General features: G+C 37.0%; 1 protein-coding gene across 1 annotated transcript in view; it reads right to left on the reverse strand.

Annotated features, from left to right (window-relative positions):
- The window catches only part of cps1 (carbamoyl-phosphate synthase 1, mitochondrial), a 49,038-nt gene extending 39,290 nt beyond the window's left edge, over positions 1-9,748 (reverse strand). Inside the window, exons 1-18 of the mRNA XM_067408792.1 lie at positions 9,656-9,748; positions 9,359-9,468; positions 8,582-8,726; positions 8,341-8,430; positions 8,208-8,264; positions 8,034-8,126; positions 7,869-7,958; positions 7,664-7,792; positions 6,297-6,403; positions 5,956-6,097; positions 5,418-5,495; positions 5,125-5,223; positions 4,931-5,026; positions 3,580-3,769; positions 3,335-3,492; positions 3,063-3,191; positions 2,454-2,598; positions 1,906-2,116 (exon numbers count right to left, since the gene is read on the reverse strand). Of these exons, the coding sequence (XP_067264893.1) occupies positions 1,906-2,116; positions 2,454-2,598; positions 3,063-3,191; positions 3,335-3,492; positions 3,580-3,769; positions 4,931-5,026; positions 5,125-5,223; positions 5,418-5,495; positions 5,956-6,097; positions 6,297-6,403; positions 7,664-7,792; positions 7,869-7,958; positions 8,034-8,126; positions 8,208-8,264; positions 8,341-8,430; positions 8,582-8,726; positions 9,359-9,468; positions 9,656-9,748 (2,162 nt within the window). The remainder of the gene's footprint in view (positions 1-1,905; positions 2,117-2,453; positions 2,599-3,062; positions 3,192-3,334; positions 3,493-3,579; positions 3,770-4,930; positions 5,027-5,124; positions 5,224-5,417; positions 5,496-5,955; positions 6,098-6,296; positions 6,404-7,663; positions 7,793-7,868; positions 7,959-8,033; positions 8,127-8,207; positions 8,265-8,340; positions 8,431-8,581; positions 8,727-9,358; positions 9,469-9,655) is intronic.
- Positions 9,749-17,353: the final 7,605 nt, after the last annotated feature.

The raw sequence follows: 17,353 nt of genomic DNA on the forward strand, positions 1-17,353 counted from the left end.
ACGTGTAATCTCTCAATCAGTGTTTAAACCACGGAAAGACATCAATAAAACAGCTTGAGAATAATATCTCACGTAGCATTACATTTACCTCAGGAAAGTCATTTAGTGTCCACAGCATGTTAGTTCACTAAAGAAATAAACTCTAGAGGGGAGCACTTCACTAAATATATGCACTATATTAGCTTATATATTCATTATATTTACTTTACCTGTAGGCAATATCTTAATTATTTAAAATACATTTAAATAAATTTGTCATGAAAACAAGTTATGACAGTAACTGTGTAAATGATCATATTTCAATAATTGGAGTAGAAAAATAAATGAAGTTAAAACCTGCCTTATGTGCAATTTAAATGTTTTTTTTTTGTTTTTTTGTTTTTTAAGTGTTGGTTATTATGTCTAATATTAAATAGCAACTGAATTTAATAGTTTGGGCTCAGTTGTTAATTGTAAACTTTTTTTATCCTTAAGAAAATGTTCATTATAATGAACATTTTCTTAAATGAGAGATTTAAAGAGAGAGATACAATTTGTTCAGTAAACCACTGTTTAATAAAAAAGAAGAAAAAAGAAGCAATTTTATATTTAGTATCAAACTGAGGTATGTACCAAACCAACATGTGTGTGTTTCGTTACACCCCTATTATCTACAATAGTAGAGCAAAAGTAACTGCAGCTTATAATTATTATATAAGTTCATTAGACTCCAAAATTACATCTTTTAAGATCTCAATTGTGACTGAAGGCCCAGGTATACTTCATTTTCCATGCTCCGTCTTGCGCACAATCAAGAACACAAGCCTTTCAAAGTGTACTCCTTTGGCCGTGAGCATGGAAAGACACGTTCGGCGCGTGCACACTATCTAGTATATTTTGTTTTCAAGCACTCAAGTAACTCGCACATGCGCTGTTGTATGCGGACTCGCTTTATGCCGAAAATGAAGTCATGCAGATGGTGCGCGGACACGGACGGCCGAAGTATACTTTGGGCTTGGAACTTGAAACGAATTTCAACAGTGTCCCAAACCATGTTCGGATTTGTCATGATAGCAAAGTCTGCAAAACTGCAAAAGATCACAACTATACAATGTAGACAACTATCTAAGCTGTGATATCCATATATAACATTGGTTCTCTCACTGTATGTCAACCACTATCTAATTTGTGCCTATTTGTATTTCTCCTAATATATTTAAGGAGAAACATCTGAGAAAGTTGATACTTAAATTAATAAATTAAAATTACTTAGTCTTTCCAATTGGGATTTACAAAATAATAATAAACCTAGCCCTTAGCACAATTTAAATAACAATGATTTCCAAAAATCCCTCCATAATGATTTTTCGAAAAAAAAAAAAAATAATAATAATAATTATAATTGCCCCACAAGGTATTAAAACTATTTTTGCCTCTTCACACTAATATTTTTATAAGACAACAAAATCTGTTCTGTTTATTCCACACAATTTGTTTGTCTTCTTATGGAGCGTGTGGCATTGATGCTTTCAAAGGATATAGATTCATTTCACACTGAACAGACAGAGTGGTGGGTGGGTGTTTTTTTAGAGTCTGGCTCTCAACATACACAGAACTTTGGCTGCAGTCAGTTCTCAATATTTTGGTGACAAAAAACTCAAAACCAAAGGCAGTGTGAAACTGACACCTTCAGTTGATCACCGGGAAACGTCTGTTTCACAGGTAAAACTTAAACCAAGCCAAAGCAATTTACACTCTTAAATCTGTACCATACAGCATTAAATGAACTCAAATGCAACATGGTTAGGTACCTAAAGACATACGGTAACTAACTGTAGCTAACCATAATGCTTGTATTCATGCTTAAATACTTTAAAAATAAAGATGGATGTATTATTAAATAATACTCTGGTGTGCAGATCTTACCCTGTAGCTTTGGAGGCCAGTGCTGAGCTTCTGGAGAGGCGAGCATTCACCTCAATGATACAGTACTCTAGAGAGGACGGATGCAGGGCATACTGGATATTACACTCTCCCACAATGCCCAGATGACGCACCACCTTAATAGCGGTCTCTCTCAGCATGTGGTACTCCTCATTGGACAGAGTCTGGCTGGGTGCAACCACAATGGAGTCACCTTTGAGATGACCAGAAAGGGCCATTAACTGAAGCGCTTGAGGATTTACAATGCATATGATGTGACTGGTGTTTAAATTCACATGGGTTTATGGGTTATGAATATGGATGTGTATATGCAGGGGTCAATGACAAACAAGGATTTACAAGACTATGAAGAGAAAAAGTCTTTTGAAAATATAGTTTAACATGCATGTTTTTGGTTTAATGACTCTAAACGAGAATAAATCTAAATCTTGAACAATGTGATGAAATAATAAAAGATTATGCAAAACTACTTTTAATAAAAGTACTTTTTTTCCTGACACGCATGCAAGATTTTGTTCTACATATGGTACCTGTGTGGATGCCCAGGGGGTCAAAGTTCTCCATATTGCAGACAGTGACACAGTTATCAGCGACATCTCTCACTACCTCATATTCCACTTCCTTCCACCCCAGCAGGGACTTTTCCACCAGGATCTGCTTGCTCATGGCCAGGGCCTGTAACAGAACAGAGTAAGAGTGAACGGACTTAACCCAATTAACTTTCAAAACTCAACTTCATACCCAGTGAAAAAAAGACCATTTATTGAGAACCTAAGCTGCAAAAATGTAGGTTTATTGATGGATGAAGCATTTCAAAATATTGAAATATGCCCAACAGAAAACCCGCGGCAGACAAATAAGTTAAAAACATATTAGTAGGAGTCTTAAAGACAGAATCAAAAAATAATCAACAAAAAATATTTGGCACAAAATAACTAACATGGGGGGGAGACATAAATAAAAAGGTGCAACATGAACTCTTAAATCAAACATGAAACAACCTTTAAAAAAATCTCTCTGTTCAGGAACAAACATTCAGCTATTTTTGAAGTTGATAATAAAGCAGAAAATATTTAAATTCAGAGCATCAGCATTAAAAAAATAATAATTCATGTTGTGTGATGTTTTACAGTGCTTACTTTGCGAGCGGTGTCCTCTAGCTTCTCTCTATTAGCACACAGGCCTGAACCAAGGCCACCCAGAGCATAAGCTGATCTCAGCATGACAGGGTAGCCAATCTCCTCTGCTGCCTTCAAGGCATCTGCCACCTTCCAGACAAAAATAATCATCAGTACATAATCACAGACATATATCTGTTCAAACAGTGCCCAAATGTAGCATTTACATTGAAAAGTTTCTCTGAAACCTCAAATAAGACGACATCACAACAGTACCACATTATGCAACTCACCGTTTTAACAGCGATACTGGGAGCAATCTTTTCGTTGATCTCCATTAGTTTGTCTGAAAAGAGTTGCCGGTCCTCAGTGGCCATGATAGACTCTACAGGTGTGCCCAAAACCTGCACTCCATATTTCTGCAGGACACCACTCTGAAAGAGCTCCACCCCTGGGACCATGTACAGGAACATAATGTACTATCAATCAATCCTTTCAGTCCTGTTAAATTTGGTAAAGTGTGACACTGAATGCTCACCGCAGTTGAGAGCCGTCTGTCCTCCCATTGAGAGCAGGATGCCATCAGGTCGCTCTACTCTGATCACCTCCGTCACAAACTCAGGAGTGACAGGCAGGAAGTACACAGAGTCTGCCTGCTTGGTGCCAACCTCGTTTGTTTGTACAGAGGCAATGTTGGGGTTAATCAGCACTGTTTGCAGGTTTTCCTCCTGTAGACAGAAATAAGAAACATTGAGGTGAGAAAGAACACCTGTACTGTTGTTTCAGCAAGGTAAGTGGTTCTCTAACTGTGATACATGACATGACAACTCTTTAAACTCTTTAAAAAAAAGTATAGAATTATATTTAGAATTATATATTATTATCTAAGACTAAAATGATTAAAAATCATTTTCGGTAATTGAAATGAAATATGAATTAAAATATAAATAATATATTACCTTTAAACCCTTAAAAACATACCTCGGGTCTTTAGCGACCCGAGTCAGTGATGATGATATAAAACATTTGCTCAAACTGAACACTTCCAAGCTTCAAAAGGTAGCAAAATATGCTTTATTTTATTCTACTGTAATTGTTACTCTAATAACAGAAGAGTTTTATATTATTGTGACAGGTAGAGATCCATCCGTGTTAGAAATAGATCTGGGTCGCTAAAGACCCGAATATGTAATAATGATTGGCAAAACATTCATGCATTTATGAGACTTCATGCATTTAAAGTTCTAAAATTACTAAAACAAATAAAAATATATTAAAGCTAAATAGAACTATTTAAAAAATGACATAAACTAAAATTAAAAAGCACAAAATCACTTGAACTGAAAATAAAACTGAAAATATAAAAATAAAAGCTAGTTAAAAGTATTACTAAATAATAGAATAGTATATAAGTAATACTAAAATATTATTAACAAATACAAAAAAGACAAGCAAAAATGAGAAAAACAAAAGCAAGAAAAAAAAAGTTTAATGGGAGAATATGAGATTTTTAAATTGATCTTAAATTGATATTAATCAAAACATTATGTGTTACTAACACCCCTTAAAATTGACGTTTTGGATGATGGCATCCCAACTAGCTTAACTAGCTTCACCATTAAGACTTCCTTGGTCAACCAGATTTACCACAAAACATTATTGCTGGTGAACAACACTTCCATTCCACCGGTCTAGTCCATAGGCAACAAACTAGCACTAAATTCAACACACAATCTTGAACCATCAGAAATTTATTCTAAGGCCTAAACACTTTTTTATCAACAAGATGTGCTCAAAAAGACTACTTGATTTGGTACCTGGCCTGAAAGGTTTGAGAAAGACTGAACTAGGTCAGGTACAACCTGCAGAAATAAAACAAAACAGCTCACCTTCATTGCTTTGACAGCCTGGGATCCTGAGTAGTCAAATTCTCCAGCCTGACCAATGGACAGGCCTCCAGACCCCAGAACCAGCACTTTGGACACCTGAGTAAAGCAAGGACAAAAAACAAGTGTCTGTGTCTGAACTCAACACAACATGCCAGCAGATAGGACTTCTAACTTATGTAGTTTGTCTCCCCCACCTGGATTCTCTGAGGAACAACAGGTTTCTTTGGCATCACAGATGAGATGCTCCCCTCCTTCCCCTTCCTTATCAGAGAGATGAAAGCATCAAACAGGAACTATAAAAGATAATTGAAGAAAATGCTCAAGTACACTGGCTGGTTTTTAATGAAATAATCAGCACCCTGCTGTGTAGGGAAGTCATGTATGAATCCGTATGGAGGATTCAACACTACATGATCAAGAGAGGACATTCAGCCATGAAAAACAAAAAGATCAGACTCTTCACAATCCTCTGACAGTGCTGCAGTACCTCTGTGTCTGTGGGTCCTCCCTTGGCCTCAGGGTGAAACTGCGCTGTGAACACTGGTTTGGTATTATGCATAATGCCCTGGAAGAGTAGAAGAGAAAACAGTGTTAGGCGTTAACCTACATTACTAACACAAAAAAAAGGTTTTTACAAATAAGAATATTTTCCAAACAGCTTAAAAGTTAATTATCAATCAGTGACCATAGTATATCAGAGGCCATAGTAGTCAAAATAATGTTGAGGTGTTACTTTAAAGGAGATCAACCACAGAAGCGAAACACATTACTAAAAAACCTTCTGGGCACTTTTAATTAATTTTTCGACAGTCAGTCACAGTTAAAGTGATAGGTCACCCAACAATGACAAAGCTTTTGAGTTTTACAGAGAGACTCCCCACTACTTTCTTTATATGGAAAAATTCACATTTTCACTCATGTTCCATATAAGAGAGAAGGTTGAACACGTTTGGAATGACATAACGGTGATTAAATGATGACTATTTAAATTGTTTTAGGCGAAGCATCCCTTTAGCGACACAGACCTCATTGGTTCCATCATTTGCATTGATGAAGAGAGGACTCCAGCCTGGAGGAAGAGACTCGCTGTCTATGCCATACCCATGATTCTGAGCTGTGATGAAAGCTTGGCCTGTCATCACGTTCACAACTGGCTGGTTTTGGCCTCTGTAAAAAAAAAGAAGAACTAATTAAAAATAAATCTTACAAATGACAAAAGTTATGCTTCCTCTTCTTCTGCCATAGTATTTTGTCCTTGTATTCCATTCCCAGACCAATATGAAATCAAATTTGACACAATCAGTAAATTAAGGTCTATGTAATAGACTAGGTGGGTCTATAATATAATAATAATAATGATTTGTACCTGTTTCCCATTGGTAGTTTATAAGACTGTGCACCAGCTGCCAGAGCTGTGATTTGATTCCCCATACAAATACCAAACACTGGCTGAGGACAGTCACTTTCCAGCACCTAAAGGTCATTATGATGGCGGGATGAAAAATGAGCACAGTGAGACAATTTTTTTCATTTTCAAAATCTCATTTTATAGTTTACCTAGCTTAATTATTTTTTCACTTTTTATCTAATGTAAATAGTCAATGTCAACTGCTGTTCGCAACCCACTTCTGTAATGTAACATTAAAAAAAAAACAAAAAAAAACAGCACATTAAAGGTGCTGTAGAACGTCTTTTTAAAAGATGTAATATAAGTTTAAGGTGTCCCCTGAATGTGTCTGTGAAGTTTCAGCTCAAAATACCCCATAGATTTTCTTTTTAATTAATTTTTCCCACTATTTTGGGGCATCATTAAATATGAGCCGATTTAGGCTGCGGCACCTTTAAATGCTCACGCTCCCCGCCCCCGGAGCTCGCGCTTGCCTTTAACAGTGCATAAACAAAGTTCACACAGCTAATATAACCCTCAAAATGGATCTTTACAAAGTGTTCGTCATGCAGCATGTCTAATCGCGTAAGTATGGTATTTATTTGGATGTTTACATTGATTCTGAATGAGTTTGAGGCTATGCTCCGTGGCTAAAGCTAACATTACACACTGCTGGAGAGATTTATAAAGAATGAAGTTGTGTTTATGAATTACACAGACTGCAAGTGTTTAAAAATGAAAATAGCGACGGCTCTTGTCTCCGTGAATACAGTAAGAAACAATGGTAACTTTAACCACATTTAACAGTACATTAGCAACATGCTAACGGAACATTTAGAAAGACAATTTACAAATATCACTAAAAATATCATGTTATCATGAATCATGTCAGTTATTATTGCTCCATCTGCCATTTTTCGCTGTTGTCCTTGCTTGCTTAGTCTGATGATTCTGCTGTGTACAGATCCAGACGTCCTGCCCTTGTCTAATGACTTGAACATGGGCTGGCATATGCAAATATTGGGGTCATACATATTAATGATCCCGACTGTTACGTAACAGTCGGTGTCATGTTGAGATTCGCCTGTTCTTCGGAGGTCTTTTAAACAAATGAGATTTATATAAGAAGGAGGAAACAATGGAGTTTGAGACTCACTGTATGTCATTTCCATGTACTGAACTCTTGTTATTTAACTATGCCAAGATAAATTCAATTTTTAATTCTAGGGCACCTTTAAATAGAAAAAAAATGATTTGGTTACCAGTTGCCTAATTGATGTCAGCAGAAAATGAAAGTTGTTTCAGATGAATGATTCCAAATGAATTGGCAATACTATCTAACATACCTTGCGAACATTTTGAACCAAGGTCTTTGCTAGTGAAGGATCTCCTGGGCCGTTGGAAATGAAGAGACCATCATACTCCAAACTCATCAGGTCTTGGTCCCATGGCACTAAATGCACCTCTGCTCCACGCTAGGATATAAAATAGAAAAGATTTTAAATATAAGCTATATTGTTTCCACAGAAGACCACAACCAAAATCCCCTACCTTGACAAGTAGCCTTATAATGTTGTGCTTGATTCCACAGTCAACAGCAACCACTTTGATTGGGTTACCTTTCCCAAACACTTGAATGTCCTTAAAGCAGGAAGAGATATGGTGAACACTCACTGAAAATGCAGTGACAGCAGTTTAATCAAGTATGCTGGTTACCTTGGTTGAGACCTCAGCCACTAGATTTCTTTGGTTAGGGTCTGTGATTTCCACTGGCTGGCCATCAAATTCAATCTTCCCCAAAACGGTACCCTTATTAGAAGAAAAAAATAGGAACCTTTGGAATGTATTTAGGACAAACTCTGCATACTTCAAAATTGCGTAAATGCTGACCTTGTCTCTAATGATCTTTGTCAGCATCCTGGTATCTATCCCAAAAAGTGCTGGCACCTGAAAGTAAAAACTAAGTATAAGTAAGTATAAGTAAGAATACTAATAAGTAGAAGTTATATATATGGAAACACACCTTCTCCTCTTGAAGCCACTGTGCCAGTGATTTTACAGAGTTCCAGTGACTGTACTCTGCACTGTAGTCCTGAACCAACAATCCTGACACCTTCCGACATGGAAACAAACAATCATGACTGCAGATAAGGGTTGAATATATATTTATATTTATGTATTTGGCAGATATTTTTGATTCAAGGTATTTATTTTATCAGAATTAAACACATGATCTTAGCATTGCTACGAGCTGCATAGTTCACCTGAATGCGATCAGACTCCACATTTTTCTTCAATCCTAGCTCATCCAGCTCCTGTGTGTTGGGAATGCCATAGTTTCCCACAATGGGGTAGGTGAGAGTCAGGATCTGCCCTCTGTAACTGGGGTCTGTCAGAGCTTCAGGATAGCTGGAGGAAAATAGACAAATTTTAAAATAATGCTTAAAGTCAGCATCAAACTACAGTTGCTATAGACCTTTCTTCCCTAATAGGGCTTTTCGCACTTGAAATATTTAACCCAGGGTCATTCTAAACCCAGATAAACAATTTTGATTATAGATTATGAGGGCTCATGAATTAAAAAAAAAAATGTTGAATGAAAAAAAATGATGTGCATAGATAAATCATTTGAAATAATATATAAACACAGCAGTACTCTAATCATACAAGAATTGGCCAATTTGATTTCATGGTGACTGTAAAGCTAATATGACTAACTTTGAAACTAGAAAAGGCAACTGTGACATTAACTTGACAAAGAATAAAGCGTTTAGGTCTTATGTAGTTAAAACTTTCAGGCGAGATTTCAAGTTCGAAAACGATGTGTTTGCAAGAGTGTTCTGGATAGCTGATAGACTGATGCTAGGCTAAAGTACATGAAAGCTTTAGGAGGAGTAACAGCTGAGACATTTGGTCTTGGGTTTGAAAATGGTTTATTACATGAGTGTTGCCATTGATTGGTTAAACAAAGATGGAACTTTCCACAACTGTCAAAACACTATATTAATAATGCATGACATTAACAAAGTATCCCTTCTTACCCAACTAGCCCTGTGTTGAAAACCAGCTCTCCAGCTGCAGACAGATCATGGCCAAAGGAGTATCCCTTCATCTTGGTCCCATCTTCAAGCACCAGTTGTGCAGTCTGAGCCTGAACATTAGACTAAATTTAAAGGCAACAAATGTGTCTGTGGCAAGGAATTCATGATGTGCAAAGTGAAGCAAAATGTGAGTCAGATTTCCAGGATTTTTGAATATCATGTGACAGTTAAATTTTCACCTCATAACATGTAAATTAAAGTAATGTGCTCAACCATTTTATCTCAAAGTTAACACACCTTAAAGCTGAGCAACCTCGTTGACGTTCTCCAGTTACGCCATCCCAGGCTCAGCGATTTGGCAACTCCACAGACCGTTAAGATTTTTGACATATTCTGTCCAGAAGTTTTTTTTTTTTTCTCTCTTTACAGTGTGCGCTCTTTTCAAAGTATATGTGAATATCAGCTTGAAAAGGGTTTAAAATATTTCCATGCACCGGTGAACACAGCGCGCTCCGTTCACCTGCTGCCGCTGTGTAAAGTTGGAGATGGAGAGAGAGCACGAGATCCTAACACTCTCATCGCTTACTCAACGCGCTGTGCTCTGATTGGTCAGTTTGACTTCGGCGGCTGAAGACGAAGCAGGTGATTATTGAATAGCTGTTGTCATTATCAGCGTTTCAAAATTGGTTCAAGTGCTCGTCTTTAATGCGACATTTTTAAATATATTACAAAATGGCAGTTTTTATTGTTAACTAAATCTAAAATTAATATTAAAACAATTTAAAAATACTTTTCCGTAATTGAAATGAAGCTCAAATGAAATATAAACATATTGTATGGAAAAACTTCTAAAAGTGTTGTCTTGGCAGCTAAATGGAATAATTTTATGCTGAAGCACTAAAATTACTAAAACTAAAATTGATTAAAAAAAATATTATAACAATCTTATAACAAAAAAAAAAGAATTAAATTGACAAAAGATAACAAATTACTAAAACTTAAATGAAAATTAAAATAAAAAAACTGAAAATATAAAATAAAATATAAAAAAGCGAATTCAAAATAAAGCCAATTAATACTAAAATAACACAGATAGGCTAATCACAATGATGAAAAGAATTAATGCAGTTTCATTATGGCAACATCCACATTACCTAGATTTATAGTAAAACTATAGCATTCATTAAATTTCAAATATCACAACAAAAAAAAATTGTTATAGAGAAGAATAAAAAATACAATATGATGGGGTGGTGGAGTCTGATGCAATGTGACATAAAAACAGCAACACTGAAAATGTAAAAAAAAAAAAAAAAAAACCTGTCCATATAATTTCAACAATGCAAAATCTTGCATCAGTCTACATGCCAGACCAGGTAGCAAATGTCATGTTGTATGTAGGATTTTTTAAAGGAAGCTCTATGTGCCTTCTAAAGGAAAATCACACAGACTTCTGATGAAACTACAGCACTTCCTAACCATGCATTCACATTTGCAACCCTGATCCACAGTTTGCTACAGTGAGCAAATCTCTGCTCTTTTCCTCTCCTTCTGACAATAGAGAGAGCCCCTATCAGGGGATTAATGCTGGTGCAGGACTTTGCTGAGCATGCTGGGAGGGCTCAGTGCCAAGGCCGCCACTCTGGTGGATTCAGCAGTCTGTCAGAAACAGCACATAATGTGCGGCACCATTCAGCAAAGACAAAGTCCAACAGGAACTATATTCATCAGCTGTGGCTGTAGCAGGTTGTAAGCAGTGTAAACTTGACCACAAACTAAACCATGGTATTCTGTGTAACAGATGTGTAGCACACTGCACACTCAAATGCATGAGTGAAACTGGTCTCATCAACATTTGGTTTGATTTGTTTTATTATAGTTTATTTATCTCAATTATAAACTATTTAAAATTAGCCTAAAATAGCCTACATAACTTTTACAACATTAATTAAGCATATTAGGGTGCATTCAGTTTGATTGGGACATTTTCCCCCAGCCATCTCAATGGCAAAAAGTGTCCCAATCTACCTGAATTCACAGATATCAAAAAAAAAAAAAAAAGAAAAAAAAAAGTGCTATATAGCACTAAAAGTGGTTCTTGTCTCGTAATCATAGGGGAACCACTTTTGGTTCTATGTAGCACCATATCTTTAAAGGTGATATACAGCACCTTTGTCAAATGGTGCTATGTAGAACCCATAAGAGGTGCCATATCCCATTTTATTTCTTAAACAAAAATGGTGCTAAACAGCACCAACAGTGGTTCTTTGGCTCGTAAAGAACCTTTAAAGGGGCTTAAAAGTACAATTTGTGATATTTTTTTCCGCTAGAGGTCGCTAGAAGCCTATTCAAAACAAAGGCGTAGTTTGATGACGCCAAGTTTTAGAGCGGAATCTTGGGACATGTGGTCTCCATCTCAACGGACGGTGCAAAAGAATAGGTATTGGAGTCTGGAAGAACTCATGTTCGTGGATGCGATTATTAACGTTACTGTAGTATGAAGCAGAGCAGGACCGAGTGTTGCGGGACCTGAACGAGGAGCTGAAGCGATTGATCAACACACGCCTCACGAGCAGCAGGACTTTTATTATGACACAGTCGCCGGCGCCGCTTCCGCTTTTCCGGTCATGAGTTTACGGGAGCTGTCCTTGTCGACAGAACCAGCGGCAGATGGTAAACAGTAATTATGTTCCATAAATAAGTAACACAATCCACCATAAAACGTGCAAGAAGTAAATAAGGAACTGCTTGAAGCAAGCTAGTGGTTTACTGGACGCTAGACACTACTTCCGCATTTGTCTACGGCACTGTTGTCATGTGGTTTCCACGTCAGTAAAGGCGGTAACAAAGGTAACTGACGTCATTGACAGGCGACTGCACTGCCCCGTGTCACTGTTTAGAATGGACATTTTCTCATGATTTACAAGTAGTTGGAAATATTAGAGATATTGTTTGTAATCAGCTGGACAAAATATATAACACTAGCCTAGTGGTTCTTTGTACGGCAGTGGTGCTATAAAGCACCTTAACCACCCCCAAAGAACTACTGAAGAACCATTGAAGCACCAAAATTTGGTGCTCTACAGCACTTAAAGTGGTTCCCCTATGATTACAAGCCAAAGAACCACTTTTAGTACCGTATAGCACCATTGTTTTTAGAGTATACTGCATGTGTAATGTGCTTGCTATTTAGGTGATTTACCTGTTCACCCACTCGAGTCCAATTCTGAACTAAAGGAGTGATTGTTATATTTCCTGGTAAAATCAAAAGTTTCAGCTCCAATTTTATGCAACACCAGCATGAAATTGGACTGTATCATTTTAGTCAGAAAAGAGCTGTTCACGTTTTTGCCATTATAATTTGTGTGTATTAGCTTAGTTCAAGTTACATTTTTGTATGTTTTATGCAAGAACGCTACTTTTAATTGCCATCAGTGGAGAAATAAGCTTTTTGTTTTTGTGTAGTTACGATCTCTACCAGCAGGGGTATACTGTAGAAAATAACCAGCCAAACCCTCATCTATTGTTTTACAGAGCAGTGCCCTCTAGTCGTCATCCTATGAAAACTCATCTACTGTTGAGACAAATCTGTAAAGACCATGTGATGATTAAACAGTATTTTGAGCTTTAACGTTATTATAATGATGGGGAAATCCCTCACAATCAAGAATATGATATCCACTGAGATATTAAGTTCCTCTTAATTTAAATATGCAAATCAAGCTAAATCTAGCATTGTACTTCAGTATCAGTATTCCTAATCTCAAATTTGTTATGGGATGAAATCATCGTGTTTACATTAACTGATTGTCCTGCAATGTGATCCCTGTGTCTACATGGGAAATTGAATGGAGAGAACATCCCTGTCTTAACATAGCCTGCAATACTTCTGTGCTCCTTTTCTATTCTAAGAGCCTGCTGGCATAATAAGATGGAAAATTGTTAGCCTAAGTGATTAGGGGGTACGGGGTGTTTCAGAAATGCATCGCTTTCTATTACAGCTCAGCACTGGATCCTCACACTACACAAATACGGTTAGTTTCTTCTTCTGGAGCCCATCCATTTTGGCTGGGATCCCATCTGCTGTTTTCAAAGATCCCTAGCCATATACAAAGGTCTGAAAATAACCAAGGCCATGTTGGTCTTAATGCTCATTAGTCGTGTCTTTCTTCTATAGATGACAACAGAATAAAATGAATAACCATTTTTCAACATAAAACAACAAATTTAATAAAGCGTGTAAAGTTAAAGCAGATTACATAAAGCCATTTTGGAAGTTTCGGAGTTTCAGAAACTTGAGCAAACATTATTTTTAATTATTTTTTATATTTATGTGTGAGCCCTGACATTGTAATAGATGTGTTTTTTTTTTTCTTTTCGTCCTGAGGTGTTTATCCACATCTCAGCATATCTTAAGCAGCACTAGAACATTCTAGCAGCCTCTAGTATATGCAAATGATTACTTGGTGTTTTATTCCATCTCAGCACTTGAACCAGAAGTGGTGGGCAGGCCTCTCTGATGACGTGTGTTGGTGACTTCAGCAATTCCAAGGAACTATAATAGGTATTCTTTTACAGACAGGGGCTGCCATTCAGATGGCTTGGAGACCCTCAGTTGGAGTTGCAGCCGCTTTTCAAGGCTGTGTGCTGCTTTGTTTAGCTTTACCCTTTATAATCTGTCTGAGACGGCTTTAAGGGATAGGCAGGTGACGCTGAATCAACCCCCTTAAGGAGCTGTAGACCCCCCTCATAGAGATCCCAAGAAAACTTCGCACCTCTTCAGAAAGGGCTATAAATAAGGCCCATCTGTCCAGGGGCTAAGTTACAATCCCATTCCTTATGGAATTAGTAAGGAGTCCAGGAGGGTGAGCGGCACTGTTAGTTATGGGGACTCGCATCAGAACCATTGAGGTCCGAACTATGCAGAATCTGTGACCTCTATGAGTCAGAATGCTTCTGTTGCTCTGCCTTAAGGTTATCTGAAAATAACACCAGTCACTTCCTGCTCTATTCTTAAGACAGCAGCACCATGTTTCATTCACTCAGTGGAGTTTGTCCTTCAGTATCTCTTGAACTCTTGAATCATATACTGAGGTAAATACATAATTCACATGGGACACTATACATTATTCACATTTATCCACAAATGCATACTTGTATCTGTCGGTAGTGTCTAAATCATATTTGTGAAGGACAAAAGTGTTTTTCGGTGGAGTGTTTAATGCCCAAACTCAACTTTAAAGTTGTCAGAGGAATTTATGATGGAGTTACACACTGTAAAAAATGACCGTGATTTTAACAGTAAAAGACTGTAAAAATGCTGCGGTGAAAAACAATTGGTTTACAGAAAGTTTCCGTACTATATACGGTGAATAACTGTATTAGATCTAACGGTACATTTAATGTAATACTATGGTAAAATACCTTTAAATTCACAGTTTTTGGGAGTGAAAAATTTACAGTGAAAAAGCGTAAATTGATATTCCCACAATTCCCTGCGTGACACTTCACATTTGATATATTTTTGTTGAAATAACTCTGTTTCTTCTTAGTTTTTCTCATTTTTCTCTAATCAGTTATGTACATTAGGGTTTTATGTTACATCTAATGTTGTTAAATTAATGTTTATTGCATTTTTAAAATTTCATGCATGTTACCATGATGGTGTTTAGTGTGTGTGTGAATGACACTGTTTGCACCTTCTATATATTAGTGTTGTCCTTCTCAGCTTGTGGAAAACTTTGATTCATCATGTGACTCTTATCACCACTGTGTTTGGTGACTGTCAGTGAATTATAAAGGCACAAAACAGATATTAGTACTTCATTAGGTTGGTAAATTAACATTATATCAGTTAATGAAATACGGTATTTTACTGTAAATTCAACATTTCTTTTTTTACGTTGCTACTGTATTTTTTACGGTAACGTTCTGGCAACCACATCTGCCGTTTTTTTACCGTAAATTTTACTGGGATTTTTTTTACAGTGCACTTAATTTTGTGTCACTTTGAGTCACATTCAATGTGAGTTTCAATGTTCAATCTACTTTCAGTGTTGTTAGCTGGTTCCGTAAGCCATTATTTTTACATTCAGTCAAAAAAAAAAAAACATAAGACACAAATACAAGATAACATGTGTGTGTAGTTGTGTTTGTTTTTTGCAGATGGCTGTGGGTATATACAATATGATCATCCCATATCTGTGTCTCTTAATGTTATAAGACACCCATGACTAATGCTTCAAATAGGTTTTTAATATTTTTAGATATAGTATAAATCAGTTTGACTTTATGTGTCTCTCTAGTCACCGATACTTCATGTTTTATTGTCCAATTAGCAAAATTTATATCTATAGGCTAAGAATAAAAAATATTCCACATATAAAAGTGCTAAGATTTAACCAAAATCTTCAAACCACAAACAAATAATGTTATGTCAATGCATGATATTTCTTGGGTGGAAAATGTGTGCTATCGAAGAAAAACATAATTTCCTTGGCTACACATGGTGAAGTGTTTCACCATGAGACCTTTTCACCTTTCCTCTGAGTGTCTGTCCCCTTCCTCATGGTTGGCACGCCCTCGCTGTTACGCTCTCGAAAAGATACTAAATTAATCCAGAGATGTGTGTCACCTCGGCATGACACCCTGCAGGCTTTTACTGTATGATGATAGGCATAAGCTTGCTTACCTCATTAGTATAGCTTGTGTAGTTTGAGGAGAGTCAGATGGGGATATTTTCATTTCTGAGTCTGAGTAGCATGTTTATGAGACAGGAGTTTTATATTGAGGCTTCATTGATGTTTTGAAAGCTCAGTCTCAGGTTGCTGTGGAAAACAGGATATTCTTGTGCAGATCACATGATACACTAAAAACATATGATTGAATGACGTAAAACGAGTCACAGGTGTTTATACCATTGGTTTACACTCTGTTGTTTCATCTTAACATGATTCACTTCATGTTTTAACTCAAATAATGACTTTTTAAACATTCTTGAAGAGATAGTCCAGTCATAAAATGAAAGTTCTGTCATCATTTACTCACCCTCATGTAGTTCCGAACCTGTATGAGTTTCTATCTTCTGTGGAAGATATTCTGAAGAATGTTGGTAACCAAACAGTTTTAAAATGACAGTAAGTACTGTACATGATGACAGCTTTTTTATTTCTGGGTGGACTATCCCTTTAAGCACCTTTATTTAGCACCAAATACATTAAAAAAATCTCATTTTTAGGCAAAAATGAGGAATCAAAGCCAAACAACTCTGGTTCCACCAAATCTGACACATACTAGAGAAGTTATCTTGGGATATGTTCCATCAAACTTGATGACTCCTCCCCATCCCCAACAACCTACCAAATAACCAAGCAGGCTAAAAGTCAGTTAGCTGCTAAAATCATTAAGAGTTGAGGGGGTTGTTGGTTCTGGTGGGCAGGTGGATGGAATGGGAGGGGGCAGGTTCTTGGAGAAGGTGCTTCTAGATGGCAGGGGTGAGCCCTGATGACAGCTGGGGAGCTACAACTGAAGGGGGTCAGAGAAAGCAGGGGGGTTGATACGGGTGAATGAATATCTTGAGTCTCTACGTTAATGGCCTTCCTCTGGGGGTGGAGAAATGGCCAGCAAGACATATTTAGATGGGAGAGAGAGGGAAAAACTCATCTGTGCGCTTTGTGAGGTAACGGGCATCAGCAGCTGAGGTTTCCTTAAGACTTCTAGACAACTCCCTTTCCCAAGAGTCCAGGTTGAGATGAACAAAGACTGTTTAGTCACTCATTGTCACTATCAGCTTTCATTCACTTCACAGTTTAATTTCTCTCTGCCTCATCATTTCTCATACTGTCTGCACTTTGCTCTCACACACGATGACAGACACTGACAAATTTGGATGCTGGTAGAGTTCCACTCTTTGACAAATGTCTCTCCCCACTCAGATGACCCATAACTGAGAAAACCCCTGGGCTTCTAGTATATAGAGGATTGGTCTGAAACACA

Source organism: Chanodichthys erythropterus, chromosome 14 (genome assembly GCF_024489055.1).
Source record: "Chanodichthys erythropterus isolate Z2021 chromosome 14, ASM2448905v1, whole genome shotgun sequence".
Classification (NCBI taxonomy): Eukaryota; Metazoa; Chordata; class Actinopteri; order Cypriniformes; family Xenocyprididae; genus Chanodichthys; species Chanodichthys erythropterus.